The sequence below is a fragment of the Notamacropus eugenii genome, chromosome 2, assembly GCF_028372415.1.
Source record: "Notamacropus eugenii isolate mMacEug1 chromosome 2, mMacEug1.pri_v2, whole genome shotgun sequence".
Lineage (NCBI taxonomy): Eukaryota > Metazoa > Chordata > Mammalia > Diprotodontia > Macropodidae > Notamacropus > Notamacropus eugenii.
In genome coordinates, this window is record NC_092873.1 from 294,219,723 (window position 1) to 294,236,743 (window position 17,021).

Here is a 17,021-nt window from a genome sequence, read left to right on the forward strand (position 1 = left end):
CCAAATGGAAAAGGAGGCTCAAAAGCTCACTGAAGAAAATAGTTCTTTCAAAATTAGAATGGAACAGATGGAGGCTAATGACTTTATGAGAAACCAAGAAATCACAAAACAAAAGCAAAAGAATGAAAAAATGGAAGATAATGTGAAATATCTCATTGGAAAAACAACTGACCTGGAAAATAGATCCAGGAGAGACAATTTAAAAATTATGGGACTACATGAAAGCCATGATCAAAAAAAGAGCCTAGACATCATCTTTCATGAAATTATCAAGGAAAACTGCCCTGATATTTTAGAACCAGAGGGCAAAATAAGTATTCAAGGAATCCACCAATCACTGCCTGAAAGAGATCCAAAAAGAGAAACTCCTAGGAACATTGTGGCCAAATTCCAGAGTTCCCTGGTCAAGGAGTAAATATTGCAAGCAGCTAGAAAGAAACAATTCAAGTATTGTGGAAATACAATCAGGATAACACAAGATCTAGCGGCTTCTACATTAAGGGATTGAAGGGCGTGGAATAGGATATTCCAGAAGTCAAAGGAACTAGGACTAAAACCAAGAATCACCTACCCAGCAAAACTGAGTATAATACTTCAGGGGAAAAAATGGTCTTTCAATGAAATTGGGGACTTTCAAGCATTCTTGATGAAAAGACCAGAGCTGAAAAGAACGTTTGACTTTCAAACACAAGAATGAAGAGAAGCATGGAAAGGTAAACAGCAAAGAGAAGTCATAAGGGACTTACTAAAGTTGAACTGTTTACATTTCTACATGGAAAGAAAATATTTGTAACTCTTGAAACTTTTCAGTATCTGGGTAGTGGGTGGGATTACACACACACACATGCACACACACACAGAGACAGAGAGCACAGAGTGAATTGAATAGGATGGGATCATATCTTAAAAAAATGAAATTAAGGGGTGAGAGAGAAATATATTGGGAGGAGAAAGGGAGAAATGGAATGGGGCAAATTATCTCTCATAAAAGAGGCAAGCAAAAGACTTTTTAGTGGAGGGAAAAAGAAGGGAGGTGAGAGAAAAACATGAAGTTTACTCTCATCACATTCGACTAAAGGAAGGAATAAAATGCACACTCATTTTGGTATGAAAACCTATCTTACAATACAGGAAAGTGGGGGATAAGGGGATAAGCAGGGTGCGGGGGAGGATGGAAGGGAGGGCAGTGGGAGGAGGGAGCAATTTGAAGTCAGCACTCTTGGGGAGGGGCAGGATCAAAAGAGAGAATAAGAAGCAATGGGGGGCAGGATAGGATGGAGGGAGATATAGTTAGTCTTACACAACACGACTATTATGGAAGTCATTTGCAAAACTGCACAGATATGGCCTATATTGAATTGCTTGCCTTCCAAAGGGAATGGATGGGGAGGAAGGGATGAAGAGTAGTTGGAACTCAAAGTTTTAGGAACAACTGTCGAGTACTGTTCTTGCTACTAGGAAATAAGAAATACAGGTAAAGGGGTGTAGAAAGTTATCTGGCCCTACAGGACAAAAGAGAAGATGGGGACAAGGGAATGGAGGGATGATAGAAGAGAGGGTAGATTGGTAATAGGGGCAATTAGAATGCTCGGTGTTTTGGGGTGGGCGGAGGGGACAAATGGGGAGAAAATTTGGAACCCAAAATTTCGTGAAAATGAATGTTAAAAGTTAAATAAATTAATTTAAATAACTAAACAAAGAAAAGAATGCTTTAAGATCCTCTGTTTCATTAAAAGTCTATTTTTTTCTTCTGTAGAATTATACTTAGTTTTGCTGAGGAGGTTATTCTCAGTTGTAATCCTATCTACTTTGCCTTCTGGAATATCATATTCCAAGCCCTCTATTCCTTTATATTGATAATTGCTAAGTCTTGTGTGAACCTGACTGTGGTACAGTGGTATTTGAATTATTTTTTTCTAGCTGCTTGAAGTATTTTTTCCTTGACCTGGAAGCTCTAGACTTTGCTTGTAGTATTCCTAGGCGTTTTCATTTTGGGATTTCCTTCAAAACTCAAAGCATTTTTGTTGTTTTTGTTATTGATATGGTCAACTGTGCTTATAGTTTTCCTAATTTTGAACTGGTCCTCTATTCATAGAATAAATCCAGTGTGGTCATAGTGTATGATTTAAAAAAATCTTTGTTGCTGTAATGTCCTTGCTAATATTTTATTTAAAAATTTTGCATCAGTATCCATTTGGGTAAAATACTTTCTCTGTTTTTACTCTTCCTAGTTTAGATATCAAGACAAAGTTTATGTCATAGAAGAAATTTTGTAGAACTTTATCCTTTTTTTTTTTTTTTTTTTTTGTACTGCATACTAGTATTAGAATGAATTGCCCCTCTGGGCCTTGGGGTTTTCATAGAGAGCTCATTTATGGCTTGTTCAGTTTCTTTTTTCAAGATAGAATTATTTAAATATTCTATTTCCTCTTCTGTTAATCTGGGCAATTTATGTTTCTGTAATACTCATCCATTTAATTTAGATTGTCGATTCTGTTAGTGTGGTAGTTATGTAAAATAGGTCCTAATAATTGCTTTTCCCCTTCTTTATTCACTTTTGCACTTTTCATACTAGTAATTTGGTTTTCTTCTTCCTTTTTAAAAAAAATCAAATTAGACAAAGGCTTATCTATTTTTTTATTTTTAAAAAGTTTCTAGCTTTATTAATTTGATGGCATTTTTTATTTTCAATTTTGTTCATCTTTTGAGTTTCAAGATTTCCATTTTGGTATTTAATTGAGAGTTTTAATGTGTTGGTTTTCTAATTTTTTAGTTGCATACACAATTTACTGATCTGCCCTTTCTGTCTTTTATTAACACAAACATTTGGGGCAGCTAGGTGGTACAGTGGGTAGAGCACCAGTGCAGGAGTCAGGAGGACCTGAGTTCAAATCTCACCTCAGACACTTGACACTCACTAGCTGTGTGACCTTGGGCAAGCCACTTAACCCCAATTGCCTCATCCTGGGTCATCTCCAGTCATCCTGATTGAATATCTGTCACTGGATTCAGATGGCTCTGGAAGAGAAAGTGAGGCTGGTGACCTGCACAGCCCTCCCTCACTCAAAAAAAACAAAGTCAAGTGCAAGTCATGTCATTATTTTTCTGATGGCATGGTCTTCTTTGGCAATGAAGGATGAACATACAAATTTTGTTGTGTTACCTTACTGTTGTAATTATCTTTAATGAAATTATTGATAATTTCTATGATTTATTCTTTGGTACAGCAGTTCTTTAAGATTAATCTATTAAGTTTCCAGTTAATTTTTAATCTATCATTCAAAAGCTCTTTGTTTAATGTTCTATTTATTGCATTATAGTCTAGAAAAGATGTATTTAACATTTCTGTTTTTCTGCATTTATTCATGAGTTTTTAATACCCTAACACATGGTTGGTTTTTGTGAAGGTATTATGACCAGCAGAGAAATAGATGTACTTCTTTCGTTATCACTTGCCTCTCAGGTTGTTGTGAGGATCAAATGAGAAAATATTTGTGAAGAGCTTAACATAGTATCAGGCACATAATAGACAACATATAAACAATTATTTCCCTTCCTCTTCCTTTCTATCCCCATCCAGTACTCTAGAGAGCTATCATGTTTAACTTGTAAAATTCTATTTATTTCCTTAACTTTTTTCTTATTTATTTTATGGTTATATTTGTCTAGATCTAAGAAGGATGCATATATGTTTAATACTGATATTAATTTATTGTTTATGGTACTTTTTAAGCAAAATGTATTTACCTGTATCTCTTTTAATTAGGTCTCTTTTTTGCTTTGCTTTATCCCCCTTCCTTTGTAACTTAAGCTGAAGGATAATAGATCCATTGCCTGCACCTTATTTTAACTCTGTGTGTATCTTTCTGTTTCAAGTGTGTCTTTTATAAACATATTGTTGGATCCTGGTTTCTAACACATTCAGTTATTCTCTTTTATTTCATGGGTGAGTTAATCCCATTCACATTCATAATTATGATTGCTATACGTGTATTTCCCTCTAAAAAGTATCTTATACTTTTCCTTTTCTTTTTTCCCTGTCCTCTCTCTAAGAATCTGTTTTGCTTTTGACCATTACCTTCCTCATCTACCCTCTTATTGCCCCCTGTTCTTTCTCTTAATCTCTTTATATCTTAACTCTATTAGGTAAGATGGATTTCTGTGCCCAATATTGTATGTATGTATTTTCTTCGCTCCTTAACCAGTTCTGATGAAAATTCAGTTCAAGGGTCATCTGTTCTGCATCACTAATCTCTCTACTGTATAAACTTTCTTGTGTACCCCATTTATGGGAGATAATTTCCCCATTAATCTTCCTCCTTCCCCTTTTTCCTAGTGTATTCCTCTTCCCCACCCATCCATTCTTCTTTTGAGATAATTCAACATAAAAGAATCACATTCAGGCCTTCTGTCTATCTAGATTCTCTGTAAGAGTCCTGATGATAATAAAGTTCTGAGGGGTTTTATGTATCGTCTCTCTATATAAGAATATAAACAGTTTAACTCTGCATAATCCCTTATGATTTCTTACTCAGCTTTATCTTTTTATGCTTCTTTATAATGTTCTGTTTTTGAATGTCAGATTTTCTACTTAGTTCTGGTCTTTTCATCAGGAATGCTTGAAAGTCCTTTATTTTATTAAAGACCTATTATTCTTGGTTGTAATGCTAGTTCCTTTGCCTTTTGTAACATAATCTAAGTTCTTCACTACTTTCAGGTGGTGACTGCTAAGTTTGTGTGATCCTGACTGTGACTTCATGGTATTTGAATTATTTCTTTCTTGCTGCTTATAGCATTTTGCAGATATTTACTAAGGAAAAGAACATAGAGAAATAGAGGTCTCAAAAGAAAGCTGGGAGGAAAATACCAAGTTGAGGAGAATGGGGAGGTGGGGGTTGATATATCAGTGAAAGAGATGGAAATCAAAGGGAGGAAAAGATCTCAAAAAGTAGGGTATGGCTATAATTTCCAAAGTAATGAGGACAGAAAAGAAATAGTTGTACTTGACTATAAAAAATCAGCTAGGTGGCAGCAGTGGAAAGAACACTGGGCTTGGAGTCAGAAGACCTGATTTCAAATGCAGCCTCAGACCTTATTAGGTGAGTTACCCTGGCAAAATCACTTAACCCTATTTGCTTTAGTTTACTCATCTGTAAAATCAGTTGGAGAAGGAAATGACAAACCACTCAACAAAACCCCAAATGGGGTCACAAAGAGTTGGAAATGACTGAAAACTATCAAAAAAGGAAAGGATCATTAGTAATATTTAGTTATTTGTTTCAATAGCATGGTGGTGGAAGAAAGGCAGTTTTCAGAAGATTAAGAATAGGGAGAGGAAGCAAAGGTATTAGATTATAAAATACCACATACTCAAAGAATGTAGTAACAAAAGGAAGGAGAAAAGTTGTATAATAGGTAGAAGGAGTATTAGGATCAAATATTTGTAAGATAAAGGAGACTTGTAATGCTTGATGATTAATGCTAATTTAGTTGAATTTGTGGGTTTGATAATGATGTAAAGAAAACTGTGGAAGAGGGAAGGTATCCTTGTTGGAGTAAGGTTCTTAAAGACACAGGAAGGAATGGAGTCATGATAATAAGTATAAGATTAGTTTTAGAGAAGAATGACACCCAGCTTCCTTTAAGATTATAGGGAAGGATTAGACTAGGTTATCGGTATAACAAGATACAGAAATTGTGATACATTGAAATTAAGACAAATGTATATAAAAACAGTGTATGATAGATGACCTTATGATCTATTTTAAATATATCAGTATCCTATAAGATCATGTATTTGTCCATATTACATTACTCAGTTTTCAGTTCTTTTCATAGTGTCCTTAATCTATCTGTGCCTAATGCTTCCCTTTCAAGAATGTTTTTTTTCTCATTTCTTGCCAAACTAACTTGTTTGTCATTCCTCACACACATTATATCTTTCATCCCTGTGCCCTTGAACAGGCTATCCTCTGTTCCTGAAATTCACTCCTCTTCATCTCCACCTCTTAGAATACCTAGTTTCCTTTAAAACCCAGCTGGAGTGCTAACTTCTACATGAAGTCTTTCCTACTTACCATAGTCTCTAGTTTTTCCTTGCAAAAAGATTTCCTGGATGAATTTTCTAGTTATTTATGTCTTTTCCCCAAAAGTACATCAACTCTTTGAGGGCAGGGACTGTTTTCCCTTAAGTTATGTTATCTCCAATACCTCGCACAGTGATTGACATGTGTTATATGCTGAATAAATATGTGTTAATTGACTTCCTCTTTATGTTACCCTTTTATTTCCTATTTCTCCAATCATTTCACATCTCATTTTCAGTCTTTTAATCTCAGTAATACATTTAGTTCTTTTAATATATTTATGTTTTTTATTTTAGAAGACATGGAACTATGTAAAAAGGACAAAGAAATGCAACTTGAAGAATTAAAAAGAATCTTGGTAAATACATATGACTATTCCTTTAAGTAATTTAGTATAGTATGGCAACTGTTAGTTGACTATTTTTTTTGTCCAGTATGTTATTATGACTTGTAGAATTTTAGCAATACTTATTTTAGGTCCCACCCCTACAAAAACATACTTTTTATTAAAGTATAACTTTGCTTTTTCAAAGGTATCCCTTCTATCTCTCTTCCCTATAACCATCTCCTATAGCAAAGAATAAAAGAGTGAGGGGAAAAAAGCATTTCAGGAAAACTAATGAATACATAAGCCAAGTCTGACAAGATATTTAATGTTCCACATCCATATTTCCTCTTTATGCAAAGAAAAGAGGGTGCATTTTTTCCTTTTTACTTTGGGACCAAGCTTGATGATTATGATTACACAACATTTAGGTTTGGGGTCTTTGTTGCTGCTGTTCTTTCCATTTTTGCATTGTAATAATTGTGTATATTATTTTTCTGCTTCCATTTATTTCACTTTATATCAGTTTGTGTAATAAGTCTTCTTGTGTTTGCCTGTATTATTTTAATTCATCAGCTCTTAATGGATATAATAATGTTTCATTATATTTTACCACAATTTGTTTAGAATTTTGTGTCCATACTTTTTAAAAGAAGAAAATTATATGTTGCCCACACATTGTCATGTGTGTAATATCAACAATTTTACCATGGTACAATGGAAAGAATACTGGCTATGGAATCAGAATTCCTAAATTTCAATTTAAATCTTCCCTTGGACAAGTTATCTAATATTATTTTACCTTAATTTCTTCATCTATAACATGAGTAGTAGATGCCCTCTAAAGCCTCTTCTAGTTCTAAGAGTACAATCTTATTTTAATTTGAATGTGACATTTTATGGTTATAAATAAGACTTCTTTGAAGGTTGTGTTTATTCTTTTAGTTCATGAGTATTTTTTAAGGAAAGTAATTTATATTTTGTATATGGGTTTAGTTTGCTTGTACAATCCCATTTTAATGAACTTTTAAAGACATACTTATTTGGCTGTGGTTTTAATTTTTATAGTATACAGAGGGTGATATTATTTATAGCTTCAGATAATTGATTTTTTAATATGCCTGATGGAAAAGTCTGGCCTAAGACTTATACCATTTTTTATTTGTTTTTTATCTTCACTTTGAGTACTATCACATCTTCAGTCCCCTGTTTACCAGTGCCTTCACTGAAAACCACAACCACACCCTTTTGTGAAACCTGTTAAATTTTAAGGATAGCTTGTATATCAGTCATTAAATGTGTGTGTGTGTGTGTGTGTGTGTGTGTGTATTAAATGGTAAATACCAAAGTAATGTTTTTATTATAGAGATTGATTCCTATGTGGACAAGAATTTATAAAGGTGTCAGTTATAAATACCTTTTTTCTGAAGTTGATTCAGCAAAATCTACCTTTTGTGATCGTGAACATGATAGAATCAGAAATTATAATGGATTTGTTAAAATTAGATTTCCTGTATTATGTGATTTTCCCTTCCATTTATGACCCTGTAGCACATGAAACTGTAATATTTGCAAGCTTGATTTTCATTTTACTTGCCATAACAATTGACAAATTTTCATAGAATCAGATCTGTAAGACTCTAAAGGAGCTCAGAAATAATCTCCTTAAGGAATCATAAAATTTTTGATCTAGAAGGAATTTTAAAAAAAGTAATTTTGTCCAACCATTCATTTTGCATATAAGAAAATTAAGTTCTGAAAAGGACTTAGTGATTTCCTTATGTCCATAAAGCTAGTTAATGACGTGGCTACAATTAGAACTTAGGTCCCTTTCCAGTGTCCTTTTAATTATACCGTAGTTCCTTCATAATTTATTTCTTTATTTATTGAATCAAGATGTGTTTTATATAACATTTTGTAGTTCCAACCAAAGGGAAAAATCTTTATTGAAATTATAGTTCTGTTCGCAACTTTGGTTTGTAGATTTCATGATTTTGAATATTTGTACTTTAGAATTCATGATTCCATTATATTCTTAACTAGGAAGCAAATCAAAGACTTTTAAGTGAAAAGAAACATTTAGAGATGATTACTGAAAAACTGCAGGCAACAGAAATAGAACTAAATGGAATTCTTCAAATCAGAGAGGTTTGTGTGACTATTTTGTTTCAGATATTTTTGTTACTGTGGATATATTTACAGTTACATTAATGTTTACAGACATTTTAAATTGCCTATTAGTTATCCCTTTTGCTATGTAATTACTCCACTTGCTTTTCTACTTATATAGTCTCTAATGACATCCTTTATATCACTTTTCCTAGACAATTCTAATTAGTAATATGTTACAGTCTATTCATGCTCATGAGGTTCCTTTTTGTTGTCGTTTGGGTGACATATCACTTTAATTCTTTAGAGACTGTTGTGTCCTATGATTCATAGCCATATAGTATTACTGAAAGAACATTGATTTTAAAGAGATGGGCCTCTGTTTTAGGGAGATATTAACTTGAAATCAGCTATCAAAGGGTTAATGAATTGTTTTCTCTATATTTACACCTCAAGAAATCTTGCAGGTTTTTAATATATGCCCAAAAGACATTTTGTTGGAAGAGATCCTTTAAAGTCATATTTTACTGTACAAAATCAAATTTTATTTGATTACTCCATCACCAATAAGTATAATTAAACCTTTCATGTTCTACATCATTTAGTCAGTTGTGTTGTCATGAGATTCAGTTAACCCCAATCATCCTGGGAACACAGAGGGCAAATTCAAAAGCACAATGAAACATATTTTTGTAGTGATCTGTTGGGAATGGGATGGGTAATGGTAATGGAGCCACCACATTTGGACACTTATACCTCAATACTTGATATACTTTATCCAGAAGTGACAATGCCACTTAAAAAGATGAAATAAGAATGAGGGAACTGTTCCTGAATACATGTATGTAGAACAAATCTACACTAGAGACAACAGAAGTTTAAAAGTACCTAGGAATAGAAAAAAAAGAAAAAATCCTAAAGAAACAGAAAAGATTACAGGTGTTATTTTTACTTTTAAAAAAAGTGACTGAGAATACATCAGCAGCTGCTGATCCATGTACCTACTTTTCTATGAAAATCTTTTTCAAAATGTTGTATATGTTGAGGATAACATTGATAAAAATATTAGCAGGAAATAGGAACGTTGTTTGCAGATGGTTTTCTACATATTTATGGTCACATAACTGACTGAAAGACAGAGAATACAAAATCCCATTGTGTCTTTTTTTTATTGCTCTTAAAAAAAGCATTAGCATATAGAGCAAGATGACATTTTGAAATTTCATGTAAGCTGCATCCCATGTATACATCAAAATATACGGGGCATTATAACATGGATTTGGAAGTGATTTTATACAACAATCTGTTAAATAGTGGTATCAAGCCAAGTATCAAAGGGGAAGACTTGATATGTTTAATTGAGGCCTTCTCCATGAAAATTTTCTTTGCTGAGTCCCGCCCCACCCCCCCAAAGAAAAAACCCAAACAAAACAGGATTCCATTTTGATGGTGAAATTCTTCAAACGTTTGCATCCTCAGATGGAATTTTTATTGCTGCAGGTAGTCCTGGAATACTGCAAAACTTCCTCAATGAAGTCTATAGGAGTACAAAAGACATTAGTCTCTTCATCTACATGGGATAATTGAATTGGTTGAAAAGTGCTTATTACTCGGAGTATAACATAGAGTTGAATAATCAATTGATTGAGTTAGTCCATCAATATTACATATCTTAACAGGCTACTCGTGAACAATGAAACAGATTCAGAATTGAATAGCAAAAAGAAATAAGGCTAGGTTGAATCTGAGGCATTGAAAGCACTGTGTAATATTACCAAACTATTCATTTCCATAAAAGTCAATCTCTTTAATACTGATTTTTTTTGGGTGATGCAATAAGACTGAGACTCATTGGACACTTTAGTTTTTGATGTATCTAGATTATAAGTTACAGTGGAAAGACTCATGGTAAGTATGAGTAGATTTTTAGCCCATTAATAAGGGTGATTTGTATGCAAGAAGTGATATAAAAACATTATTGAGGAAATATATGTCTGAAAAAGGAAGTGATCCAATTATATAAAGAAAATGGTGGATAGTGTAAATAGTCCATGAGTACCTCTGAGATATGTATATATATTTTAAAGAGAAAAGTCACAAGGATGTTGAAAGAATCTTATATGGAAGATGTGTGGCAAATGATTTAAACAGGATGAGAAAGCATGAATGATAGATTGTTATTTACACTGGTGGAGTTCAATGAACATACCAATACACAAATATATTTTTTAAAGCTTGTTATTTAAAAATGTCAGTGTTTTATCTACATGAATTTTAAAGTAGTTACAAAATCTCACATGACAACTCTATAGTATTCCACAACCAATTCTGATACTACCTCATGGGATGGAGATAAACCATTATTTTTGTATATTGTGCTGGAATGGCACAAACTCTGGGTCGTGGTACAAAACTGGATGAGCAAAAGCTAACGATGAATTTTATGGGGGTGGTCTGAAACCCAGCTTAAGTGAATAGATATAGCATTTTATTAAATTCTTATTACGTACCAGGCACAGTGCTATGTGCTGGTAATACAGAAGAAAATACAAAGAAAGGCAGCCCTTACCCTCAAAGAACGGAGAGAGAAAGCTCATAAAGGGAGCTGAAAATCTGGGGTTAAGATGTGGGAAGAGGAGGAGTACAAGTCCAGAGAGTGAGGAGAGAAGTGAGCATGGCTATCATGGCCACTTCCTCAAATGGATCCCAAATAATTTTTAGAGAAGCTCATTATCAAGTTGGTTAGAAGTTGATTTAATTTTTCTGTCACAACTCATAATGCCCATCTACTGAGGCCTAGTGGGGTTGTGATGTGCATCATTCCAGGGAAATACCTACCCTGAAGACATCATAGATCTTTGAAGAACTGAAGTAACAGTAGTAATCAGAAGAGATTGTATTATACTGTTACTTTTGTAATCAATTTTGAATAATAAAAAAATTTAAGCCATATCCCATGTGCTTGTATGTTTTTTTCTTTTTCAGAAAGAAATACATGATTTGGAAACAAAATTTAATGAAGCTACTGCAAATGAACAAAATTACTTACAACAGGTTGCAGAACTTAAAACTGAGCTTGAACAGGAGAGGTATGTTTTTGCATTTATTGGTAAACCACATGTATCCTCCTAAAGTTTTACTTTAAACCATTTTGGAGAGATTGGACCTGTGATTTTGTTTGTTAGGAATTTGAGTTGAAGAAATGATGTGAATGCAGATGAGCATCTGTGTTGCAATTTATCATCTTAGATAACTGTCTGAGGCACTGAGAGGGTAAGTGACTAGCCTAGGGTCACTTAGCCAGAATGAATCAGAGGCATGCCTTGAAGGAAGGTCTTCCTGACTCCAAGGCCATATTTCCACTCTTCTCTGATATCTCTCATAAACTGTAACCTTGTTAAACTTGCATGAATATATAATTAGATGAATACTGAGCTATGTTTTTCTTCTCAATTAAATAATGGAGTATTACTCATGTTACCCACAACTGTTGCCTTTTGTTACAGGGGCAGTGTTCTTTAAAAATACTTCCTACAAGTGTAGGAGATAGGTGCCCTTAATTCACATCTAATCTACCACACATAAACCAGATGCTTCTCCTCACACTAATAGACTTTTTAGATGGAACTTCACAACCTTGATGTAAGAGCAATTGAAGAGATGTCAATGGCAGTTAATAATTTTTCTATTTACTTTTCAACAACAAGGTTTTTAATTCAGTTCCATTTAGAAAAGAAAAGCTATGTATTAAGCACCTAATATGTGTAGAACACTGTGCTAAGTGACAGGAATATAAAGAAGAAATCTAACCTAGTCCTTTGTTCTATAAAGTTTACAAACTAGGAGGGAATATATGCACACAAATACCTACAATACAAATTAGAAAATAATAACAAAGGAGAGGTCCATGTAAATGTGCAATCTGAGGGAGAAGATATTTCTTCAGGTTAGAGGAATAATGAAGAGCTTCATGGAGAAGTCAGCATTTGACTTAAAGAAAGGGAAAAATTTTAGCATAAGATTGTTGGTACTGAGAAGGGGGAGAGAATACATTCCAGAGCACAGAAAAGGGAATGGTGTGTAATCCAGTTTGTTTATAACAGAAAATGTTTGAAAAGGAATAGTGTTAAGGAAAGGTTGAAGGTGCGTTGTGTATAACAGGGTGATTCTAAAAAACAAAATTAGATAGGAAAAGGTAAGAAGGAGCAATTATCTCATAAAATGGGACATGAAAGAAAGAACTGATATGGAGGAAGCAGGTGTGAGTAGAGGGCTGGTAATGTTACTCTCATCTCCATTGAAGAGGCTATGACATGTATATCCAGGGAGACATCCAGAGAGGTAGAAAACTCTTGTTTTAAAGTACAATTGTATTTATAGAAGCTTTTTTTTTTTTTTGGTGGTGGTGGCTAAGAATAGGAAGTCAAAGGGATATCCATCAATTGGGGAATGGTAAAACAAACTGTGGTATATGATTGTGATGGAATATTATTGTGCTATAAGAAATGACAAGCAGGATGAGTTCAGAAAAACCCGGAAAGAGTTGTGTGAACAGATTGCAAAGTGCGGTAAACAGAACCAGGAGAATATTGTACACAGTTACAGCAATATTGTGCAAAGAACTGTGAATGACTGAGCTATCCTCAGCAATACAATGATCCAAGACAATCCTGAAGAACTAATGATGAAGCATACTGTCCACCTCCAGAGAAAGAACTGATCCTATCAGAATGCTATTTTCATTTTCCTTCATTCATTTTTAAATTTTATTTGAGTCTTCTTGTACAAGACTTGGAAAGGGAAGAAAAGAAATACTTCATAGAGAAATGAGAGGAGAGGCAAGTGGTTCAAACATTTGTGGAAGTGCAGAGCATTTAAGAGAAGTTGTAAACAGAGATTGGATTTAAAGATAAAAGGAGAGAGGGAGAGGGAGGGAGGGAGGGAGGGAGAGAGAGAGAGAGAGAGAGAGAGAGAGAGAGAGAGAGAGAGAGAGAGAGAGAGAAAGAGAGAGACAGCCAAAGATAAAGACAGAGAAGGAATGAATGAATGAATGAATGAAGGAATGAATGAATGAATGAATATGTCAGAGCCATGGAAATTAATAGGGATGGTGAAGCATCCAAGGAAATCCTTATGACCCCAGAGTTAAGCCAAGCTACTTCTCTGGGTTCCATCCTTGCTTCATCAGGGGCGCAGGTGAATCCATCCTGGCTTCTCTATGCCCCATAAGTTTTCCAGGGGAAGTTTTGATTTTGGGAAAATGTAGGAGAGTGTACTCATTGTGTATGGCTTCAGAGAACGACTTTATTACTTTCTTACTGTTTTCATTTCTTTTACATCTTAATTAGATTGTTTTCTTATCAAATATATGTTTCTTTTTATTATCTGGAAAAACAGAACATACTAGATTAAGGATTAGACTGGGAGGTACATAACTGATTATCCCCAAGTAGCCACATTCAACCTGAAAAACCGAGTTTTCAGCGTTGCATAAAACTTACACTGAATGTAAACTGTTCGTTCTAGATGCTTAATAAGGAAAGGGATGAGACAGATAAGATGATAACCTGGGGAGTTTATAGGGTCAAAGAAAGGGGCTTCTTTTCTTTTAGGATGGGGAGACCTGAACATGTGCATAAGGTCAAAGGGCAGGAGCTAGTTAGAGGAAAAATTGAGGATAGATGAGAGAGAGAGGATAACTGATAGAGCAAGGGCAAAGAAGAGGTGAGATGGGATAGGAGCACAGGCATAGTTGGAGTGGTTATGCCTGGCAGGAAAGAAGTGCTGAATAGTGTAGCAGTTAGAATGCTAGAATCAGAATCAAATAGATGTGGGTTCAGTTCCTCTAACACTTTCTAGCTATATGATGATGGGCAAATTACTTAGCATCTCTGAACCCCAGTTTATGTTTTTTGTAATTGGGGATAATAATACCTAAAAACTTACATCAAAAAGCTTTTGTAAAGCTCAAATACTATAATATATATAAATTATTCTGCAAAAGCTTAGTGTTAAATAAATATTTATGATTATTGAAAATGAGGACATAGGTTTAGAAAGGTGTAGGACGAATTGAGGATGTCATGTCTTTGGATGAACTGTACTTTTTTCTATCAAGTAGCAGGCAAAATTGTCTACTAAAAATGAGGGGCAGTAGATAGAGTTAGTGGCTTGAGAATAGTGAACAAAAAATTTGAAGCAGTTTTAATTAAAAGTAGCTCATAACTCTTCTGTTGCTCTTTTCAAGCCTTTATAAGTTCAGGTCTGTTAAAATAATCTATTTCCAATAAGATCAGGAGTGAAGCAGGGATGCCCATTATCACCATTATTCAATATTGTTCTAGAAATGCTAGCTATATCAATAAGTCAAGAAAAAGAAATTGAAGGGATTGGATTGGGCAATGAGAAAACAAAACTGTCACTCTTTGCAGATGATAGTATACTTAGAGAACTCTAGAAAATCAACTAAAAAACTAGTTGAAGCAATTAACAACTTGAACAAAGTTGAAGGGTACAAAATAAACTCACACAATTTATTTGCATTTCTACTGAATTTCTACTTCAAAGAAGTCCAACAGGAAGAGATTAGACAGAGAAATTCCATTTAAAATAACTGCAGACAATATAAAATACTTGGGAGTCTACCTGCTAAGACAAACCCAGGAAGTATGTGAACATAATTACAAAACACTTTTCACACAAATAAAGTCCAGTCTAAAGAAATGGAGAAATATTAATTGCTCAAGGGCAGGCTTACTCAATATGATAAAAACGACAGTTCTCCCTAAGTTAATTTACTTTTTCAGTGCCATACCAATAAAAATACACCAAAAAAATTTTGAAAAGCTAGAAGAAATAATAACAATCCATCTGGGGCTGCAAAAGGTCAAGAATATCAAAAGAATCAATAAAAAATAGTGAAGGGAGGAACCCAGCAGTACCAGATCTCAAACTATGTTATGGAAGGGTAATCATCAAAACAATCTGATACTAGCTAAAAAGTAGAATGGTGTATCAATGGAATAGGTTAGGTAAACGATACACAGGAGTAAATGAACGTAGTAATTTAGTGTTGGACAAACCCAATGATCCAAGATTTTGAGACAAATCAGTATTTGACCAAAATTGCTATGGAAAACAGAAATCAGTATGGCAGAAACTAGATACAGACCAAGATCTCACCCTATATATCAAGATGAGATCAAAATAGCTACATGGCTTAGACATAAAAAGTAATATCATAAGCAAATTATGGGAATATGGACTATTTTAACTGTCAGATTTATGGATAAGGGAAGAATTTGTAACCAAATAAGAAACAGAGAACCTTACAACATGTGAAATGGATAATTTTGGTTTTATGAAATGAAAAAGTTTTTGCACAAACAAAATCAGTGCAGTCAAGATGAGAAGGAAAAACAGGAAACTGGGGAAATTTTTTTTTACAGTACTTCTCTGATAAAGGTTTCTCAAATATATGGAGAACTGGGTTATACTTAAAAGAACAAGACTAATTCCCCAATTGATAAATGGTCAAAGGATATGGTAGTTTTCAGAAGAAGAAATCAAAGCTAGCTATAGTTATGTAAAAAAAAATTCTCTAAATCACTTGATTAGAGAAATGGAAATTAAATCAACTCTGAGGTACCACTTCACAAATTGGCTAATATGTCAGAGATGGAAAATGACAAATGTTGGAGGGCTTGTGGAAAAATAGGGACACCAACGTACTGTTGGTGAAGTTGTGAAATGATCCAGCCATTCTGGAGACAATTTAGAACTATGCCCAATGGAGTATAGAACTGTGTATACCCTTTGACCCAGCAATACCCTACTAAGTCTATACCACAGAAACCAAAGAAAAAGGAAAAGGATCCATCTGTCCAAAAATATTTATGGCAGCTCTTTTTGTAGTGGCAAAGAACTGGAAATTGAAAAGATGCCCATCAACTGGGGAATGGCTAAACAAATTGTGGTATATGATTGTGATAGAATACTATTGTGGTATAAGAAATGGTGTTGTGGGCCATCAGCGTTTGTAGAGTGCTTTGGTGACCGGTGAGCAGAAAGAACTGGGGCAGGCGGGAAAGCAAGAGAGCAATCCATTTATTCAACTGAGGGTCAGGATATTTAAGGGCAGTAACCACAATCACGTGCAGGCTGAGCTCATTCCATTATTTAACCATCTCATGACATTACCTCACCATCTCATGACTTACCCATGTTCTTGTACCTGAAGCAAGTAAGGAAGGTGATCTTGCTAGTTCCTGAATTCCCAGACCCAGTTGCAACTTTCTGCAAAGAACGCCAGTATCTGCAGGAACATCAGGTTCCAGGGTCATGGAGAGCTTTTGCCAGGGTTTGTGTAAGCACAAATCCCACGCACAACAGGCTTTACCTCAGCTATGGCTTTGATCACGGGACTCGCCACTCCCCTTAGCCGTCTACATCTCCCCCTTTCTTTTTTTGTAAATGAAGATAGTGAAGTTGGGTTTGAAAGA

At 34.4% G+C, this 17,021-nt stretch overlaps 1 protein-coding gene across 6 annotated transcripts in view; it reads left to right on the forward strand.

Annotated features, from left to right (window-relative positions):
* SYCP1 (synaptonemal complex protein 1) overlaps positions 1–17,021 on the forward strand; it is a 130,676-nt gene that overhangs the window by 57,323 nt on the left and 56,332 nt on the right. For all 6 annotated transcript variants that reach the window (XM_072644426.1, XM_072644427.1, XM_072644430.1 and 3 more), the window contains exons 16-18: positions 6,383–6,444; positions 8,455–8,559; positions 11,506–11,609. In XM_072644426.1, coding sequence (XP_072500527.1) covers positions 6,383–6,444; positions 8,455–8,559; positions 11,506–11,609 — 271 coding nt within the window. The remainder of the gene's footprint in view (positions 1–6,382; positions 6,445–8,454; positions 8,560–11,505; positions 11,610–17,021) is intronic.